Here is a 22,368-nt window from a genome sequence, read left to right as displayed (position 1 = left end):
GTATTTGGAGATGTATGAGCCATCTTTGGCCACATACGTCTCCACATCATCATCGTCATCATCGTCTTCATGGTCAGTGAAGACCTCCGGCGACGTACCAGTGGAGGAACGCTTGAACTACTCGGTTGGTTAACCGGTTGAGAAATGCTTGTATTACCCTTTAAGGTACTCTCCCAACAGACGGCGCCAAAGGTTTTGGGTGTTTTTTGTCCCTCGAGAGAGTTATGTCACAAAGTCTGGTCTGGCGTGAGCTGTACCTGCAAAACAACGGAGACTCTGGGTGGTTGGAGCTCCGCCTCCGACGATCAAGTTAGTAACTTGAATTGGAGTAAAAAAGGTGCGGAAATTTAGGTCGGTATCTGCTCGGATTCCAAGCTCGAGATGTCTCTTTCAAAGAGTAAATGTATAATAAATGGTAAAATGTGCCTCCAAATGGAGGAAATCTCCCTATTTATAGGGTCTTTTGAAATTATGCCCCTGATTAGGTCATCAAGCCCTAATCATTGGTGGGCTGCGCCACATTGCGGCTATCACGGGATTTGGGCCATGAAGGCTGCCTTTTTTTCCCATTTATTTGGGATGACACGTGTCAAACAGGGGTTGGTCCACTTTGGACTAACCCTAGGGTGACACGTGTCACTTTCTGGTTGGACCACATGTCAAGGTAAAATTACCCCAAACAGTAATCATGCTATAATAAGGTGTTTTACCTGAATATGAGAGCTTCGACAACAAAAGGTATTGATCTATACCGTCCAAATGGAAGGGCACTTGCGAAAATAGCAACATGACTGGTGGTGAGCAAGGTATTTTAACAAAGGATTTAAAGCTGAAGGAGGAAATGTGACGGAATCCATGGAATCAGCTCGCAATTTTGATGGTCATGGAACACACACCCTCTTAACAGCAGGAGGAAACTTTGTCAAAAGAGCAACCATAAATGGCAATGCACTTGGTACTACAAAAGGTGGATCACCTCGAGCAAGAGTTGCTACGTACAAAGTTTGTTGGACAACACTTAGTACTGGTGGAGAGTGCTTTTCTACTGATATCATGGCAACTCTTTATATGGCTATTTAAGACGGTGTTGATGTGTTGTCCCTATCAATTGGAGCTGGTGGATTTCTAGACGGTCGTTATGACTATTCTGGAGATGCAATTTCAATTGGAGTTTTTCATGCATTTCAAAAAGGTATTGTTGTTGTGTATTATGCTGGAAAATCAGGACCTTATGGAGGTACCGTTACTAATACTTCTCCCTGGATTATTACTGTCGCGGCTAGTACTATAGACCGAGATTTTCAGAGCATTGTTAAGCTCGATAATAGACTCCAACTTAAGGTTATATTCTTCACTCCAACTGTTTTAACATAAAAATTTATTTTCTTAGACATTTGTTAAGAAATTTCGTTTATGACAGGGTTTGAGCATGTCAAAAGGTTCAAACGAATATAAGTTATATCCACTTATATCTACAGCAGACGCGAAACTTCCAAATGCTTCTACCACTGATGCGTAAGAACTATTAATTTTTATGTATATGCTTGTAAGGTTCAACAATCAATTACATACTCATAAATAACTTGTACTGCATGTCTGATTCGTGTGTTATGCAAGCAGAATAAATTGTATGGCAGGAACACTGGATTCGAAAAAGGCAAAAGGCAAGATATTGGCATGTATGAGAGGAGGAGACAATACAAGAGTGGACAAGGGGAGGCAAGTAAGACTTGTTGGAGGAGTTGGCATGATTCTTTGCAACGAGCAATCCGATGGCAACGAAGTAGTGGTTGATCCTGATTTCCCGGCAATTCCAAGTTTATCTTCATGATTTCTTTTTTTCGCACATCTAAGCCTATTTTCGTCATTTTGCGTGCTTTAATAAGGACTCTACTGTAATTTACTCGTACTTCTATGCCTATCTGGACCTCATGACCTGTCCTGTTTTCCTGGTTATACACCCAAGTCATTACCTGCGTAACAGTACATATTCATCTACCCACCCAACTACCGTTCCGTTATGTTCCCACAACTGACTTTATGGCTTAGGGTTACGGCTTCCTTCCCTAACAGTCCATTTTTAAGGAAAGCCTTTTTTCTTAGCTTAGCTTTGTTGTTTTTGTTATTCGAAGCATTTCTTTTTCCTGGAATCGGAGACCAAGATTGAAGATACTCCGACCTGATATTCTCCGAATCCAGCTCGAGGTAAGCCATGTGATACACTGTAATTTACTTTGCTTTGTTTCAATTTCACATACACAATACCAATTCCATTTCCGTACTTTCCTCTTCATAGGACTCATGGTCAATTGCTGATTTGGGTAAGCGTTGCCGATTGAAGACCCAACCAAACACCCATTAATTTCATGTGATTTAATAAAGCTTAAACATCAAGAAACACCCAATATTCATAATTGCATTACGGGGTCGAGTAATCTCCTACCTGTCAACCGTTCACGCAACCTGGCACATGACTCGACATCCTAGTATTACATTTGCTTAGTTGGAAAAAAAGATTGACATTGCAAATAAATCATAAAGATCAACTAGGCAAGCCTCCTGATTTCCTTCCTGCAGTACATATCAATTATAATGATGGATTAGCTCTATTCGAATACATTAATTCCACAAAGTACTTATGATTTATATCCATTTATTATTTAAGTTTTGTTTTATAAGTTATTGTGCTAATTTGTTGTTGGATTGTATTCGTAGTGAACCCATGGCTTACATTGCTTCCCCAACTGTTTTAGTATGGTGATAAACCCACGCCTCGTGTAGCTGTATTCTTTTCCAGAGGCCCATGTATGGACTGTATGGACATTCTGAAGGTTTGTCTTAAGCTTTATTAGTGATCGTTGAGTGAAGTTTAAATATAATCTGTCTCTTTGTGGTTATTGTAATACGCTAAAGTCTACTGAATTTCTTGATAGCCTGATATCACGGCACCAGGAGAGAATGTGGTCGCGACATTTACAGGGGCATGGACTGTAGATTCAACATAAAAACCCAGTACTAGTAGAGCTTTCATGGTTCAATCTGGTACATTTATGTCATGTCCCCATATTGCTGGTATCGCGGGTATTTTCAAGGCACGCCACCCTACATGGAGTGCTACTGCCATTAAATCTGCTATTATGACTACTGGTAATTAATTATGTCTTTGCTACAAACCTCCTTAATATTTTCAACAGTTTTCAATTAGTTTGTGACGCATATATTTTTTCTTATTCATAATAGCTAGAACTAGAGACAACACAAGTAGCTCGATAAAGGAGGAGTTAGATCTCACAAAGGCCAACCCATTCAGCTACGGAGCAGGACATGTTAGACCAAACCGCGATATGGACCCTGCATTAGTCTATGACATAACCGCAGATGATTATTTGGACTATTTATGTGTTGTTCTCTTCAACAAAACCGAGCTTGGAATCTTTTCCAATGGTTCACACACATGTCCAGACGCGTCAAAGGCCTTGGCTAGCGTTAGGAAGTTAAACTGTAATCCCCGTATTTTTAAATATGTTATAAATGAAATTTAATTTTATTTATAATATTGTTTTATATTTTTCCGTAATTTAATTTCAAAATATTCAAATTATTAATTATGAGGCTCAATCTTTCTCTTTACCCTACAACATTATCCCCTATAAATACCCCATTAATCCCCAAAATTTTCCCACACAAAAAGGTTAGTCTTATTTTCTTTATCCTTAGTTTTATTAATTTGTGTAATTATAATTATTGATTTATGGGTTTTGATTTTATTGTTTGAAATTAATTTAATTGGTATCAAATTGTATTTTGATGATTAAACTTTATAATTTCAGATTTTACAAGTGTCATAATTTTCAGATTTTGTAAATTTTATAACCTAGGGTTTTTAATTATTGAAAATCATGATTTTAGGGGTTTTATGAACAATTGATTTAGGGCTTTTATAGTAATGATGTTTTGAAATTTTGGTGATTATAAGTAATGATTATTTTAACTTAATTCCTGATTATTTTGAACACTTAAATTCGGGTTTTAATTTTTAGATTTCCGTTCGTTAATATTAATCCCGTTTTAATCCTGATCAGTTCTGAACTCATCTGATTTTGATGAAAAAGTAGTGTTTTTCATGTGGAAACAACGTTTTAAGAAATATTCACTACCTTTAGTAGTGTGCACCACCCTCTCGTGGCCAAATTCAGCCTCTAAATATGATTTTCGGGCAGTTTTTTATTTTAACAAAGTTTTTTTATACTTAAAATATTATCCTTGAGTTTGATTGATAAAATTAATTATGTTTAAAGTTAATTAAGCATAAATATATGTTTTTATTGAAGTTTTAAGTGCTGGAAATAGTTTCCAAGTACTACTTTTGATGTTTTATAAAGAGGGTTTAATCACCCATTAAAAAGGGAGATTATTAGGGGTTTTAAAATAATTTTCAGATTTTTATTAAACTTTAAACTTGCTGTAATTTCATGTATAAGAGTGTATTTTAAGGTTTTTATGAAGAAAATTCAAAGAACTATATATAAGCCTTTAATTTTATCCAAAGGGAAGGTTTTAAAGTGTTGTTTGATTTGGATTTTGAAGGTTTTAAAGTAAGTTAGTATTGCTGTAAATTTGATTAATTGGGTATTGATTGAGATGTTATTGTTTGGTTTAGGAGAGGAGTTTATTGAAGGTGATTTCTCGATAGTAAAGTGGCATACCAATTCGTTTATTCAAGGAACGTACAAGTTACGAAACCTTGCTTGTAGGTGCATGTTTAAGGACTGTAGACACCCATTTGTGTCTCCCCAAAACCAAACCCGGTGATGAGTGCCTTTCACGTCGAATCATAATCGAATGAAACGAAAGTGTGGAAAGGTCTAGTGTTGCGGAAAGTTTTATTTCTTTTCTCTTCTCCCTGTTTTTGAAAACTTTATTTTAAGAAAATAGCCAATCCAGTTTGGTTGGTCCATGATATGGGTCCAATAGTGGTGTAGTTGGATGGGGCTTGCAGAGACCTTTCCAACGATATATTATAAGCCCAATTCCGATGAATATTGAGGAAATTATGGCCAATTTACTAAACTGGGTCCGATTTGAGCTTTATGTACGGCCCAATGATCTAGGGGAGGGCCTAATATGATTTATCATTCCTAATGCAATTAGGAATGGTTTTAGTCTTCTAGAATCTTCTAGAAGGTTCTTTTCATTCCTAATTCAATTAGGACTCTTCAGAGTTTTAATCAAGATCAAATAGCATTTTCGATTGGAATTATATTATTTTATCTTCCAGTACGGTAAATTTATCAGATTTTCAAAGACGCGTTGAAAACCACTTTGGCGTCCAACCCCAGGCCTTGGCGCCAGACGCTAGCCATTGGCGCCTGGCGCTAGCCACTGGTGCTGGCGCCAACTAGCCAGGGTTGGCGCCAACGTGTTTTTGTGATCTTCAGACTCTGTTTTGTTAAATTATCTTTTTTGGCTGATTTTCTCTATAAATATCGTATTAAAAACTCTGTTTTCATTCACCAATATTCACGAATTCTCATCAACAATTAGTTTTAATTAGCATTCACCAATTCTCTTCATTCATCAAGCTTTCATTCATTCTTTAGCATTCTTTTCTTTTCTAAACTTTTACTTTTTCATACAAAATTCCGCATTCACAAGATCTTGATACACCTAACCATATTCGAAGTTGCCTTCGCCCTAGACGTGAAAGGTTTTAATTTCTGAGGGTTTGGTCCCAAATCTCTCTTTTAATTATTTAATTTAATTGTTGATTATTATTTTTCCTTGAAGTTACTAACGCGTGTATTTTCTAATTAGAAAGAGGTACGAGGCATCCAAGTAAGTACTTTAATTGATTTGATTAATATTATGATATAGACATCATGCTTAGATTGTTATTTTGATTCCTAGTATCATGTCTAGGGTAATTTTAATATTAAATATGATTGCTATGATGCCTTTTATTCTCTTCCTAATATTTATTCATTTTAGTATCATGTTAGGCTAAAGATTTGATTTTTATTGCTTAGTGACATGCTAGGGTTTGTTATTATTTTTGTTAGTATCATGCCTAGGATCTTGCTATGCTTTAACATGATTATAATTATAATTTATGATTATTATTATTTTTATGATGATTATTATTATTATCATGATTATTTATTATGTTGCTTGATACATTATTTTATATTGTTATTGCTTGATCACCTTTTATTGAATGTTAAAGGGAATTGGTATTTGCAATCACGCTTAATAAGATAATTAATAATCTTGTTAGGGTTATTGTGATTATAATTCAAGTGATCGCCAATAATAGATTTATTTGTGCATTAAATTCAACCAACATAGATTAAACAGGTTTAGGGTTAATCCTATTGATTGTATGTTAATCAGAAAGCGCACATGAATACGAGCAGAATAAAGTAGAGGCCTATTATTAGGGCAGGTTCAATCTCTTTTAGGTTGGATTTGTACCATCATCCCCGAACCCTTATTTGGTTCATGACCTTATGGAGTTGACGATCTCTTGGATCGTTAAGGGGTGTAACCTTCACCTCGTGATGGTTTACAAGTTCCTTAAAAACTTGTTGGCGACTCTTTTGCTCTATCTTCTTCCCTTTTGGACGCCACCGTACTTTAGTGTATGATCACAGTGGGGTTCAAGCTAGTGCGATTTTAAAGGCTTGAAATTATTCCCTACAGTTTTTGGCGACTCCGCTGGGGAGGATTTCTATTTTAATTCCTGTTTTTTTTTCGGCAATGATTTAGAATGAGCGGATGAGACTCGAAAAGTTCTAAGTATTTCATGTGCGTAATTTTGATTAACATTATTGTCATATGCATAAAAAGGTTCTCATTGGAAAGACCATCCGTAATGAGTAAAAAACATAAGGATTTTACACATAGGAAATTTGAGAAATGTCTTTCACAACTAGGACTGAAATAACACCGCGTAAAACTGGATGATTTTATTGAGCACGGAAAGCTGCTGAGGCATGTGGGAAGTAACGTCAGGGGCCAGAGCTTGGCGCTAAATTTTTAGCTGTAGCGCCAGACGCCTGTATTGGCGCCAGGCGCTACAGTTAAAAGTTGGCGCCAGTCTCTGTTTGCTGGCGCCAATTTCCCCCATTACCGAGCCAGAAATATGCGTTCTAATTTCGACCGGTTTTTCGTATTGTTTGCTCGATCCTGCTTCCTGATTGAATTTTTTCTCACATGCTCTATCTACCCGATTGAACGCTCCTGGCAACAAAGGGTACATCTGAGATGTTGAATTCACCAAACCATGGAAGTGAGTTTTTTCTAAAAAACTCGCGGTGTCCTATCCACACGTGTTAACCCTTCACGGTTAGGCTTCTACGCGGTGCATCTGGACAATTAACCATGGACCCTATTTGACTAAACCATATCCCGAACTTTAGAGAACTAGAGCCATGGTTAGGTTGCGAACTCATTGCATCACATTGTGCCTACTTGACTAACTGTGCATTATTTGTTGTGCGTATATATTCTATGTTCCTCTTAACCGTTTGTTGATTTGTGTTGAGATTAAAATTAATGACTTAAAGAACTTTGCCTAATTAATTAATTAATTAATTAATTTGAGTCAATAAAGTTTCTTTTTAATCGAAATTGACCTAGTACGACTTTAGGCATACCCCAGTTGACTAATAATACCGAAGCTCCAATATTGGCGCCAAAGTCTGAGCTGTAGCGCCACATTGTAGTGTGTAGCGCCAGACATTTACTTAATTGTCTGGCGCCAATCACCACAGTGTGACGCCAGTTCTGTCGCTTGGCCGACAGTTCGGATTATTGGTCGTGTCATCACCTAAGGTCTAATTAACCAGTTTGCTAATTAATTCGGTTAATTTCCGCTGTAAATAACACCTTGTCGAGTTATTAATCGAGTCTTGGTCACATAGTCTAGCCACATGGTCATGACACGAGTCTTAACGCACCATCTACACTCACTAGTCTTAGCACACGCTTTGAGTACACATGTCACTATGGCCATGTCTTAGGTTCATGCATAAGTCTTTCTGTCATTTTAAGTTGGGGGGTACATTCTATTCCTAATTCTTTATATCCCTCCACCTCCATCATTCTTCTTTCACATTCTATACCATCTTTCTTCACTTCCTCCTTCCATTACATGTTGAATAGAGCTTGAATCAAATAATTAACAATAAATATCCCCAATTTCCTTTTCCACAGTACTTGGTCGAGGAGAGAAGGGTGATTAATCAAGGACAACCTCTTTGTTCAAGTTTCACTTTTCGATAAACCGATTCGTCAAAAGAGGAAGGCTAAGAAGATAATGGCAACTCAAGAAGAAGTCAATGATCTTAGGAACCAATTGGTTACCATGACTGAAACACTGAAGCTCCTCACACTTAAGGTCGATGATCCCGTGAAGCAACAACAGATGGATCTCATGCAAGAGAGTCTAAGCAAGCTATCTAGTGACTATAAATTTCAGGGCATGAGTTCACAAGGGGTCTCGCTGGACAAGGAACTTCTTCCGCATAAGTTCAACGCCACTGACATCCCTAAATTCAAGGCAACAGATAACCCTTACTTCCATCTAAGAGCTTTTGAAACTATAATGAGCATTAAGGGTATCGATAAGAAGGTTTTCCCCTCTCTGTTCCCACTATCTCTCGAAACCGTTTGTCAACAATGGTTCTTTTCTCTCGAGAAAGAAAAAACCTCTTCTTGGGAGTCGATAACAAACGCTTTCATAGATAGATATAAGTGCAACATCCAAGACGAGACAGACCACAGACAACTTGAGATGTTAAAACAAAAGGAAAACGAAGGGTTCATTTCTTTCTTCAATAAATGGAGGGAAACTTCTGCTAACATGGTCAAGGCTCCTACCGAAAAAGAATCTGTGAGGATGTTTATCAAGAATCTCCAAGGGAAGTATTCAAAGCACTTAAAGTACCAACACAACTTGAATACTTTCAAAGCTGTCTATAATATAGGCATTGACATTGAAGATGACCTTCTGAAAGATAATAGTGCGAGAGGAAAGAAGAGCGACCATCCTTCTTCTTCCTCTAATGAGGTACATGCTACAAACACCTCTAAACCACGAATCCAAAGATAAAAAAGGGTGTTCACTCCACTTGGCATGAGTTATGAAACGGCTTTCGAGAAGCTACATCACAAAGGACTAGTCATGCCCATAGGGCCCATCAAAGATCCGGTTCCAGAAGCCAGGCCACCTAAGTGGGATCCTAATAAGCATTGTAAATATCACCAAGGAAAGGGTCACGACACCGAGGAGTGTTGGAAACTCAAAGAAGCCATTCAAGATCTGATCGATGACAATGAAACTTCCGAGATTCTAGCCATCGAAGATGACCAAGCATCCTTTGATCCATCACTTCTTATCACACCTGTAGGAGAGCCTATGATCGAGATAGCTTATATGACCTCTCTCGATGAAGTGGCCATAATTGAGGAGGATGAAAGTCTTTTCTTAGATAATACCAAGGAAGACTCGTCAAGTCTAAAACAGGAAATTCGAAAACTGCAAGATGTCATTGTCATGCTCTTGAATGTGGTAGAAGGATTATCAAATCGAGTGATGGCCATCGAACAAAATTCTCGCCAAGAGCTTAATGAAGAACTTAATGCTCCTAAGCCAAAAGCAAAACGGACCATTGAAGAATACACACCAATAGGAATGACTTACAATGAAGCTTTTGACTGTCTTCACGATCAAGGTCTTATTCACTCCATTGGTCCCAGTCAAGACCCTCCATCTGAAAAACGTTTTTCTAATTGGGATCCAAATTCCTATTGTCGATTCCATAAAGGTCGCGGTCACACTACTGAAAAGTGTCTCGCCCTCAAGGATCGTGTTCAAGACTTCATTGATTCAAATCTCCTTCATGTTCCTCCGCGCGACAAGAAGGCCAAGATTAGTAACAATGGTAACAGTGGCTGTAAAGGGAAGAAGAACGACTATCCTTCTTCTTCCGAAAACACCTACTCTAGCAATAGTGTTGGTACTTTTGACCTTAGTGAGATCCTAGCCATGGGTAGTCGAAAGCAACCGAAAAGGGAATTTACCCCTATTGGAACTAACTACGATGATGCTTTCAATCGACTCCATGCCAAGGGAATCATTACTCCCATTGGACCTACTAAAGATCCCCCACTTAAGAAAAGATCGCCTAGTTGGAATTCAGACGAACACTGCAAGTACCACCAAGGTAGGGGTCATACTACTGAAAGCTGTTGGAAGCTAAAGGAGGCTATCCAATATTTGATTGATAATAACAAGCTTCCCATACCTCCAGTTAACAAGAAGAACGAGTGATGATAAAGGAAATGACACAAGACAAGAGGCGAGCTTCAACGACAAGATTTCATGACCTCTTTTTTCTATTTCTTTTTCATTTTCTGCTTTCCCCAATAAGTCTAGCATAGGCACCTTTTATTTTCTTTTAGATTAATTTTATAGGATTTTTTCCTTTTTCTTTTTTAATAAAATGAGCATTTATTTCCTTGTATATGATCATTTCATTATATTGCAAAAAAAAAAAAAATCCGTGTCGAATTGAACACAAGGTATACCAATGATTTAAGGCAACCCTTGTAGCCACATCATATCTCCTTTCGCCCTTCAATTATACAATCCTTTCTTCATAAACCACTTTGAGCCTCGTCTAACGATAGACCCTTCTTTTTTTCAACCTACATCTACCTAACCTTGGGATGGGATGGCGTGTAACTTATGCAATTCTAAAAAGCTTGAGTGATTTCAAAAGATCAAAATAAATAGCAAAAATAAGCATAAGAAAAAAATAAATAAAAGTGTACAAAAGGGCAAGTGTTCCAATGTCTTTGATATGAACACGTCTCAGATTGCGTCTCTTATCGAGTGCTCGGTACCGTGCCTGAGAAACATGAATGCCAAGTGAGTGATAGACCGCATGATCGGGATTTCCCACACTTATAAAAATGAAATAAATGCTAAAACAAAAGAGAGCTAAAAAACAGTAGAAACTCAAGCATGAACATACAAAGATTCAGAAGCAAGGTTACACACCTTGGGGGCTTTGTCTAGGGTCTTGAGCCTTTATCCCCTTCTTCTTCAAACCTTTAGCCTAACCACGTTAAAACCCTTAGAAAGACCTTTTTGAGGTATACACACTTGTGCGAGGTTCGGCTAGAGCTACGTTCGGCCTGATTCCTAACGGATACGTAGGCAACCTCACATCGAGGTGCGACCGTAATAAACATGCATTCATATTCACATTCACACACTTGCACCATGATCATATCAAGGAATTCCCTATGCTCATCCATTTTCATTTAGAGTTAGACTTGGGGGCTTGATCCCTATATTATTAGCTTACCTAGCCTAAGAGTCACCATTATTTGGCTCTTCTAACAATATGTTTTTCCACACACTTAGCTTTTGCGGCCTAACTTTAGTGTCACTATCACACACATCACGCATACATGACCAAATATATTTCCCTTAGGAACCCTTTGTCATGAAATCTTAACGCTGAAGCATGCTTCGTCAACATCACTCATAATTGTCATTGCATCACGAAGTATGAAGTGCTTAGCCTCCATGCCTAAGTTACCCAAATGCTTTCATCATTGAGTCAACAGTTGAGATAGCCTAGGATGGATTAATCCTTGCACCTTGGGAGATACTATCGAACAACATTTGACTAAGCTCATTCAACATGCACCTTCAAAACTTCGATTCTTTCTTCGCGTCTTTCTTTTTCGGGAGAAAGTCGGTACCCTCCACAAATATGACGGAAAATTTTTGCTTTTCTGCATTTTCGAGTCGCACGATCACATTACAATGCACACACGAGTCATGTACACATTGAGTCATGTCGTGTCATATCACTTTGATTTGAGTCACACATGTCATTTCACTTCGATTTGAGTCAACCTCGAGTCAATCACATCGAGTCAAGTTTATGCCTTGAGTCGTGTTAAGTCAATGAGTCAAGCAATGTTAAGCCTTAGGTCAACCCTAAGATAATTAAAGAAATTGGCAAAGTTCTATAGTAAAAAATAAATACAGGTGCAGCAGAACAGGGAAGACCCTATCACAGCGTTCGGCGACAGAATCAATTCTTGGCGCCAGAAATATCTCAACAACAACAGAGCTCGAAGCCTCTCAGAAAGGTGATTTCGACTTCGTACAACAATTTTGGGCTCCTTGGTGCGCCAGTTAGCCCCTATAAGCAATTTGACATGATTAAGTAGTCAGTTTGATTACAATTGCAATAAGTGATCGACCTGATGAAAGATCGTCTCACTTAGCTTAAAGCGCCTAATCACGGAGACACCGACATACTGGTTTTAGCGAAAGCAAAGTTCAGGCGAGCTTTAGAGATCGACAAACGTTGGTCTTCGGAAATTTTTCTTCAGAACATTATCGCAACAAACATTCAAGCACCGAAGCTCTTTTGTTCAGAGACGCGTGGACATTTCATTCAAGCTCTTTTGTTCAGAGACGCGTGGACATTTCATTCAAGCTCTTTTGTTCAGAGACGCGTGGACATTTCATCAAGCTCTTTTGTTCAGAGACGCGTGGACATTTCATTCAAGCTCTTTTGTTCAGAGACGCGTGGACATTTCATTCAAGCTCTTTTGTTCAGAGACGCGTGGACATTTCATTCAAGCTCTTTTGTTCAGAGACGCGTGGACATTTCATCAAAGCTCTTTTGTTCAGAGACGCGTGGACATTTCCTATCTTCAAGCTCTTTTGCTCCAGAGACGCGTGGGCATATCAATCAAGCTCTTTTGTTCAGAGACGCGTGGACAATCCTTTTCAAGCTCTTTTGTTCAGAGACGCGTGGACATTCCCTATTTTCAAGCTCTTTTGTTCAGAGACGCGTGGACATTCCCTATTTTCAAGCTCTTTTGTTCAGAGACGCGTGGACATTTCCTACAAGTTCTTTTGCTCAGAGACGCGTGGGCATCCTATTATCAAGCTCTTCGTTCAGAGACGCGTGGACACATCATTTAGAAGATCATATCAAAAAGAAGCTCTTTTGTTCAGAGGCGCGTGAACATATCAAAAAGAAGCTCTTTGTTCAGAGACGAGTGAACATCGAAACAGCAAAGTGGCATTCCCTAGATTGTGGAGAGTTGTCACAAACAACTGAGGATTGTTTCAACAGAAGCAATCTTCGATAGTATTCCCTTGGACGTGGAATATTATCAAAGCGGAGGAGGATAGTTTCAGGCGAAGCAATCTTCTAATTTGGAAGCGGTTACGGGCGTAGCGGTTTTCAAGCGGGATGACATTCTCTAGCTTGCAGGAGGTCATCAAAACAGTAAAGCAGCAACAATCGGTTACTTTCAGAGACGTGTGCTCGACGGTGCAAGATACGCGTTTCTTAACTCTTTTATCTGTTTAACTAATTCTAGTTTTGCAGGTATCGGCGTTACAAGATTGATTTAGGATCGCAGAACGTTCTGAATCATTCTCCGTCCCTATTGATACTTTGGCTTTCGTTTTCGAAACTTGCGTTTCTCCAAACTCAGTCAAAGTGGGGGCTTCTGTAGACACCCATTTGTGTCTCCCCAAAACCAAACCCGGTGATGAGTGCCTTTCACGTCGAATCATAATCGAATGAAACGAAAGTGTGGAAAGGTCTAGTGTTGCGGAAAGTTTTATTTCTTTTCTCTTCTCCCTGTTTTTGAAAACTTTATTTTAAGAAAATAGCCAATACAGTTTGGTTGGTCCATGATATGGGTCCAATAGTGGTGTAGTTGGATGGGGCTTGCAGAGACCTTTCCAACGATATATTATAAGCCCAATTCCGATGAATATTGAGGAAATTATGGCCAATTTACTAAACTGGGTCCGATTTGAGCTTTATGTACGGCCCAATGATCTAGGGGAGGGCCTAATATGATTTATCATTCCTAATGCAATTAGGAATGGTTTTAGTCTTCTAGAATCTTCTAGAAGGTTCTTTTCATTCCTAATTCAATTAGGACTCTTCAGAGTTTTAATCAAGATCAAATAGCATTTTCGATTGGAATTATATTATTTTATCTTCCAGTACGGTAAATTTATCAGATTTTCAAAGACGCGTTGAAAACCACTTTGGCGTCCAACCCCAGGCCTTGGCGCCAGACGCTAGCCATTGGCGCCTGGCGCTAGCCACTGGTGCTGGCGCCAACTAGCCAGGGTTGGCGCCAACGTGTTTTTGTGATCTTCAGACTCTGTTTTGTTAAATTATCTTTTTTGGCTGATTTTCTCTATAAATATCGTATTAAAAACTCTGTTTTCATTCACCAATATTCACGAATTCTCATCAACAATTAGTTTTAATTAGCATTCACCAATTCTCTTCATTCATCAAGCTTTCATTCATTCTTTAGCATTCTTTTCTTTTCTAAACTTTTACTTTTTCATACAAAATTCCGCATTCACAAGATCTTGATACACCTAACCATATTCGAAGTTGCCTTCGCCCTAGACGTGAAAGGTTTTAATTTCTGAGGGTTTGGTCCCAAATCTCTCTTTTAATTATTTAATTTAATTGTTGATTATTATTTTTCCTTGAAGTTACTAACGCGTGTATTTTCTAATTAGAAAGAGGTACGAGGCATCCAAGTAAGTACTTTAATTGATTTGATTAATATTATGATATAGACATCATGCTTAGATTGTTATTTTGATTCCTAGTATCATGTCTAGGGTAATTTTAATATTAAATATGATTGCTATGATGCCTTTTATTCTCTTCCTAATATTTATTCATTTTAGTATCATGTTAGGCTACAGATTTGATTTTTATTGCTTAGTGACATGCTAGGGTTTGTTATTATTTTTGTTAGTATCATGCCTAGGATCTTGCTATGCTTTAACATGATTATAATTATAATTTATGATTATTATTATTTTTATGATGATTATTATTATTATCATGATTATTTATTATGTTGCTTGATACATTATTTTATATTGTTATTGCTTGATCACCTTTTATTGAATGTTAAAGGGAATTGGTATTTGCAATCACGCTTAATAAGATAATTAATAATCTTGTTAGGGTTATTGTGATTATAATTCAAGTGATCGCCAATAATAGATTTATTTGTGCATTAAATTCAACCAACATAGATTAAACAGGTTTAGGGTTAATCCTATTGATTGTATGTTAATCAGAAAGCGCACATGAATACGAGCAGAATAAAGTAGAGGCCTATTATTAGGGCAGGTTCAATCTCTTTTAGGTTGGATTTGTACCATCATCCCCGAACCCTTATTTGGTTCATGACCTTATGGAGTTGACGATCTCTTGGATCGTTAAGGGGTGTAACCTTCACCTCGTGATGGTTTACAAGTTCCTTAAAAACTTGTTGGCGACTCTTTTACTCTATCTTCTTCCCTTTTGGACGCCACCGTACTTTAGTGTATGATCACAGTGGGGTTCAAGCTAGTGCGATTTTAAAGGCTTGAAATTATTCCCTACAAGGATGGATCGAGAACTTAGTATCATGTATAGGGATGACTGAGTTAGATTGTTTGGTTATACATTGTGAATTTCATATGATGTGCACTATTTTATATTGCAAGTGTTATTTGTGCTCTAATTATGCAAGGTGCGCTTAGGGGCAAAGGTATGCAATTGGTGTAAAGAATAATTTATTACTCATTCATGATTATGCAAACAGGATGAGTAAAGGAAGAATTCAAGTCTTATAAGATGAGGTTAAGGTTTTGGGGTGCCTTATGCACTCAAGATGTTTATACACCGAGGTAGTAAAGGAATAAATAATAAGTGTTGTTTGTCACTAATAAATCAAGAATTGAAATTGGAAACGTGTCTTGTTTGATTGAATTGTGTTTAAAATGTTTGTATTGTTATGCATATGAGTCATCACCAAGTCTAAACCTGTAAATCACAAAAAGTGCAAGATGGATGAGCAATAAAACTCTGGATTGGTGCACTTCTGGAGTAATGACAATCAGGGGTTGGTGTACACGGGGTATATATTAGCCGTGTACTTTTATCGAGGCCGTCTGATCTACGAGTCTCCTATTTCAAATATTTTTTAAAACTAGGAGTTAGGTGAGATCTCATACTAACTACAGTCACGGAGTCGCGCCCGTGGTCGTTGGATGTTTATTAATGTTTCCGAAATGAGGCATGGGGTTTTTCTTTTATTGATGTTCCAAATGGGACATGGGTTGGACAACCTTGTCTATTGCTAAATCCAATGAAATAAATAAATAAGTTAGTTAATATTAACTAGTGAAGTCTTAATAAATTTGATGGTTGAGTCATGTGCCGAGTCTATAATTTAATGATGCTTATGCTTGATTATTATTAGCATGTTAGGTATTTCTTAATTTATTTTGCAGCTTGTATGCACTCAGCTTTGCTGATTGCGTGCTTTGTGTGTCTTTCTTTGGTCATGGCCTTCGCCTTTCAATGACCCTGTAACGATCCAATTTTTACACTTGTAATATTGGGGAGCAGATTAACCACAGGTTCTTACACATGCAGCATTCGCATCAGGGTTGTGGGATTTTGAGTGGAGAGTTGGTTATTGTTCGCAGTTTATTTCTTTTCATAAGTTTGAATTTATTTAAACTCTAGTTTTATTTATTTACTACTTTTGTTGGGTTTTGAATAAGGGCCTTAATGGTTCCAGCTTGTATCATTTAATTTGGTTTTGGTTATTGGTTTTGAAACTTATTTATAACTGAGTTAGTTTTTCCGCTGCTATTTTCTGATAAAGCTAAGCCTTAACGTTTGAACACGTGGCGGTAGCACGCCAATAATTCTCTTGGATTTTGTTCAGGGTATTTACAGGTTTTAAGAGAGAATTATTAGGGTGTTACATAAACTACCCTTCAATTATGATCAACAATCTAAATGATACAGTCATTGTCAGTAGGACTCTGAAGAACGTTGGTTCACCAGGAGTTTACGTGGCTCGTGTTCGCCACCCAGCTGGAGTTTCTGTCACGGTGGAGCCTAATGTGTTGAAGTTTGAGAAATATGGAGAAGTGAAGGCAAATATGTCTTGATATTGGAAGCAACTAGCAAGAGAATTGAGGAAGAAAGCTTATGGCGGCTCAATAATTGAGAGAATATTATTACCCCATTGTTTACACCCTTTGTACATATATATACTCCTAGGAATCAATCCCTAGAATGATCTGATCTAGTGACTCAGCATATCAAGCTGTACTGCATGACAAAGAGCATTACAAGAAAAAATACAGCTAATACACTACTAGGACAACAACTCATACTATATAATTAGGCACTAATCTTCATTACTCCCCCTCAAACTAGGAATAGTGTGATCTAATTCCTAGTTTGGAAAAAAGCTGCTATTTCTGCAAGATTGTCATAGGCTTTGTCAGGATATCTGCTGGCTGGTGTGCTGATGGAATATATTCTGGTATTATATCCCCAACAAGGACTTTGTCTCGAACAAAGTGGCAGTCCATTTCAACATGTTTGGTTCTTTCATGTTGGACTGGGTTAGATGCTATGGACAAGGCTGCTTTGTTGTCCACCTTTAAGAGTGCAGCCCCTATCTTCTTCATTCCCAGGTCTTTGAGCAACTGTGTTAACCAGGTGACTTCACAAGTTGTTAGAGCCATGACTCTATACTCTGCCTCTGCTGATGATTTTGCAACAACATGTTGCTTTTTGGATTTCCAAGATACTGGTGAGGCACCTAGCAGAATGCAGTATCCTGTGGTTGACCTCCTGGTAATGGGCATCCACCCCAATTACTCTTCTGCATATGCAGTTAAGACTGCTATAGAGGATGAGGCTAATAATATCCCTTGGCCAGGAGCTAGCTTCAAATATCTGAGGATTCTTTTGGCTGCCTACATGTGCACTGATGTAGGTTGTTGCATGAACTGACTTAGACTGTTCACATCATAGGTGATATCAGGCCTTGTCAGCCCCAAGTATATTAATTTGCCTATCAGCCTTTGATATTCTGTCACACTAGGCAAGGGAACCCCATTCTCAACTATCAGTTTCACGTGAGGGTCCATTGGTATTTTTACAGGCTTTGCCTTTTGCATACAAAACTCTTTGATGAGATCAAGGGTGTATTTCTTCTGTGATAAGAATATGCCTTGCTATGACTTATCAACTTCCAACCCCAAGAAGTATCTGATGTTTCCCAAGTCTTTCATATGAAATTGGGAAGCCATATATTGTTTCACTTCAGTGAGGAGAGACTGGTCATTTCCTGCTAAGAGCAGATCATCCACATACACCAATACAACAACAAATGACTGATTATGCTCTTTGGTGAATAAAGAGTAATCAGCCTTAGATTGAGTGAATCCAAATTGTTTGAGAGCAGTAGATAATTTCGAAAACCACTGTCTTGGATCTTGTTTTAAGCCATATAGGGACTTGTTGAGTTTACACACTTTTGGAGTTTTAGTGCCTATCGCATCTCCTTGAGTGTTGACCTGAATTCTGCTATTCCACCCAGTGTATCCAGTTGGCATGCTCATGTATACATCCTCCTCCAAATCTCCATGTAAGAAAGAATTCTTCACATCCACTTTCCATAACACCCAGTTTTCAATGGTAGCAACAGCTAAGAGTGATCTTACTGTTGTCATTTTTGCCACGGGGGCAAAAGTTTCTTCATAATCGATTCCATATCTATGTCTGCACCCTAGGACTACCACACTTGCTTTGTGCCTTTCTATAGTGCAATCTGGGTTGAACTTGGTTTTGTATAGCCATTTACAGCCAATGGCCTTTTTTCCTGCTGGCAGGTTAGTGATTTCCCAAGTTCCATTCTTCTCAAGGGCTGTGATTTCTTCATTCATAGTTATTACCCATTTTTCTTCCTTCATAGCTTCCTTGAAGTGAGTAGGGTCAAATTGGGTGATAACCTGACTCAAGAAGGCTGCAAATTGTGGCTCTATTATAGCTGGAATTGAGCTAGAGACACAAGTGGCATGAGCTTGTTTTTTTCCCATATCATACTCTGCAGTCCAAGATGATGCTCTCCTTTCTCTAGTTGATCTTCTCAGATCAATTTGCACAAGAGGTGGCTCAATTTCTTGAACTGGCTGATGATCATCATGATCACTCATTACATTCTGCTCTACATTATGATCAAGGTCATCATTCTCTTCTAAGTCTGATCTGTCCAAGTTTTCTGCATCATTCTCATGTTGATTATCCTGCTCCCCCTGAATTTTTGCATTCTCATTCTCAGATTCCTCATTCTCTTCTTCATCACCAGTTAGGACATCTGATGGGAACTGAACATGTGCAGGAACAAAGTATTTCTGAGTTGTGGACTTCTTATTGTAGGGAAATATTTTCTCATGGAACTTAACATCCCTTGACACAAACACTTGTTGATTTGTGAGGTTCATAAGCTTGTACCCTTTCTGGTTGTGAGCATAACCCAGAAACACACAAGGAACACCTCTTGCAGCAAACTTGTCTTTGTTCAGAGCTGGGTTATAGGCTACAGCTAAGCAACCAAATACCTTCATATGAGAATAGTCTGGTTTCTTGACAAACAATTTCTCATAAGGTGATTGTTTTTTATCAATCCTATTTGGGATTTTGTTGATTATGTATGTAGTTGTCAATACACAGTCCCCAAAAATGGAGAGGTAATCCTGCTTGAAATCTCAGGGCTCTAGCCATCTCTAGGATGTTTCTATGCTTTCTTTCAACCCTTCCATTTTGTTGTGGTCTATCCACACAAGATGTTTGATTTATTGCTCCAAGATCACTGAAATAATTCCTGCATTTACTATCCTTGAATTCAAGGCATTATCAGATCTCACTATTTTTACAGAGGCTTGAAATTGATTTTTTGCAAACTGTATGAATTTTCTTATGGCACTATAAGCTTCTGACTTTAGTTTCAACAACTGTACCCAGGTAGCTCTAGAGCAATCATCAACTATGGTTAGGAAATATCTATAATTTCCTTTTGTTTTCACCCTGTATGGGCCCCAAATATCAATGTGAATCAATTCAAACAAGTTCTGAGCATGAGATTCACTAGCAAAATAAGGCAACTTTGTAAATTTAGCCATAGGGCAAACCAAACACATAACATCATCAGCAAATTTAGAGTTAGATACACATCAAATTTCAGCAATTTTGCTCATAGGAGCATGTCCTAACCTACTGTGCCACAAATTGCACATTTCTATGCTAGTTTTATTACATTCTAGCTTCATTACATCTCCCTGCAACTTCTTTCCATCTTTTCCTTTCTTCTGCTGCTTATTCTTCCCAGCATCTTCCAGATAGAACAGTCCTCCAGCAACTCTACCTACTGCTCTTACTTTCCGAGTTGCACAGTCCTGAATAGTGCACATTTCAGAGTAAAATTTCACTTCACAATTGTTATCTTTCATCAATCTTCCCACAGACATAAAATTATGTCTGAATTCAGGCACACACAACACATTCAATAGTTTCAGCCCATTTTTTAACACAACATCACCTTTACATGTTATGACTGTTGTATTCCCTGTTGGCAGATTTATTTTAGCCTTTCCAATTACAGGTGTGCAAGTGGTCAAGAGTTTATCATCACAAATCATATGGTGTGTTGCCCCTGAATCAATTATCCATTCATTTTCAGTATTAACAACATTATAGCAAGTAATCATACCTGCAAAAGCTCACATCAATTTCATCTTCAGTGTCATATCCAGCTTTGTTGTTATTTGAGCTTGAGGGAACAAGTTTTAGCAGCTGTTCGAGTTGATGTGCAGTGATAGAGATAGGTTCTTCTGCACTTTGCACATTCCCAGCATACTTTCCTGTCTTTTGCTTGCTCCATTTCCCTTTGGCTCCAGACTCTCCTTTTCCCTGCTGCTTCTTATAAATATGGTGCCATTTTGGATACCCAATCACCTTCCAGCACTGGTCTTCAAAGTGAGTTTTCCTTCCACAAACTGAGCACCATTCTCCATGATGTTCCTGATCTCTTTCTCTGTTGTTAAATCTACCAGGTCCACGAGGTTCTTGACCTCTGCTGTTGAAGACAGCAGGCTCCCCCTCACCCTTGACTTCACCAAGGGTTTTCCTTTGAGATTCTTCCTGCTGCAAGGTTGCACAGGATGTCTCCACACTTGGCAGAGGAGATTGCATCAGAATCTGACTCCTTTGAGCAACATAAGAGTTGTCCAGACCATTCAGAAATTGAAAAAGATGTTGTTCCTCCAATTATACATTCAATGCTCTTATGAATGCACTGATTTCAGGTGTTATGGTGGTGATGGGAGGCAACGTGTTTAAACCTTCAATCTCACCCCACAATGACCTGATTCTGGTGTAGTAATCACTGATAGACTCACCATTTTGCTGAATCTCATAAACCTCCTTGTTCAGCTTGTATTTCCTTGCACCATTTGTCTGAAGAAATCTTGTCTCTAGTTGCTTCAAGATCTCAGCAGCTGTGCTTAGGAACATCACTGATCTTTTAATGGAGTCAGTCATGTTGCAGGTTAGCCAAGCTATAACCATGCTGTTACATGTGTCCCATTGATCAGCTTTGGTCTCATCAGAGTTATCTTTCTTCGCCATCCCTGTGACAAATCTTAGTTTCCTCTTGGATGCTAGGTTAATCTCCATCGATCTTCTCCATTCTCTATAGTTGCTTTCACCAATCAGTTTCTCAACAGAGACCGAATGCTGCCCATCTCCAGGATGAAGATATAGAGGGTGTTACATATCAGCCATAGAAATCTTCGACATTTTCAATGTAAAGATTCAACCTTTGAGAGATGGAAGAAGGGAAGAACAGCAAAAAAAAAGGCAGAAAGATTCAATCTTTATGCTGAACAAAAATAAAAAGAAGAGATTTTGAGCACGATCTTTCACCTTTACCTTGCTAAATCGCAACTTGGCTTTGATACCATGAAGACAAATATGTCTTGATATTGGAAGCAACTAGCAAGAGTATTGAGGAAGAAAGCTTATGGCGGCTCAATAATTGAGAGAATATTATTACCCCATTATTTACACCTGTAGACACCTAAAAATGTCTCCCCAAAACCAAACCCGATGATGAACAACCTTTCACCGCCATTATTGGTAGAGTTGAGTATTTAATCTTTGGAGTGCTTAAATCCATGTTCTATCCAATATATTTCATGAACCAATCCCATTTCTAGCTCATTTCCCTAAACCATAACCTATTTTCCACTTTTCGTATCCACATCGCAAAACTGAGAGAAACTGATTTTATGGCTATACAATTTTGATCCAATTATTATTTTTTTAGATAGGCCTTTAAATAATCTTTCAAACCATATATCATAAGCCCAATTCCGAGCTATAACGAAAAAGATATGAATTAAATAAAAAACTC

At 38.1% G+C, this 22,368-nt stretch overlaps 1 protein-coding gene across 1 annotated transcript; it reads right to left on the bottom strand.

Moving 5' to 3' along the window:
• Positions 1-20,128: 20,128 nt before the first annotated feature.
• Positions 20,129-21,581, bottom strand: LOC145628019 (uncharacterized). The gene is made up of 3 exons (XM_081680351.1): positions 21,319-21,581; positions 20,665-21,159; positions 20,129-20,432 (listed from the first exon to the last, which is right to left on the bottom strand). The coding sequence occupies exons 1-3, from the start codon at positions 21,579-21,581 to the stop codon at positions 20,129-20,131; spliced, it is 1,062 nt and encodes a 353-aa protein (XP_081536477.1).
• Positions 21,582-22,368: the final 787 nt, after the last annotated feature.

This window comes from Chenopodium album, chromosome 4 (genome assembly GCF_948465745.1).
Source record: "Chenopodium album chromosome 4, dcCheAlbu1.1, whole genome shotgun sequence".
In the NCBI taxonomy this organism is placed as follows: Eukaryota; Viridiplantae; Streptophyta; class Magnoliopsida; order Caryophyllales; family Amaranthaceae; genus Chenopodium; species Chenopodium album.
This window is presented reverse-complemented; position numbering and strand designations above follow the sequence as displayed.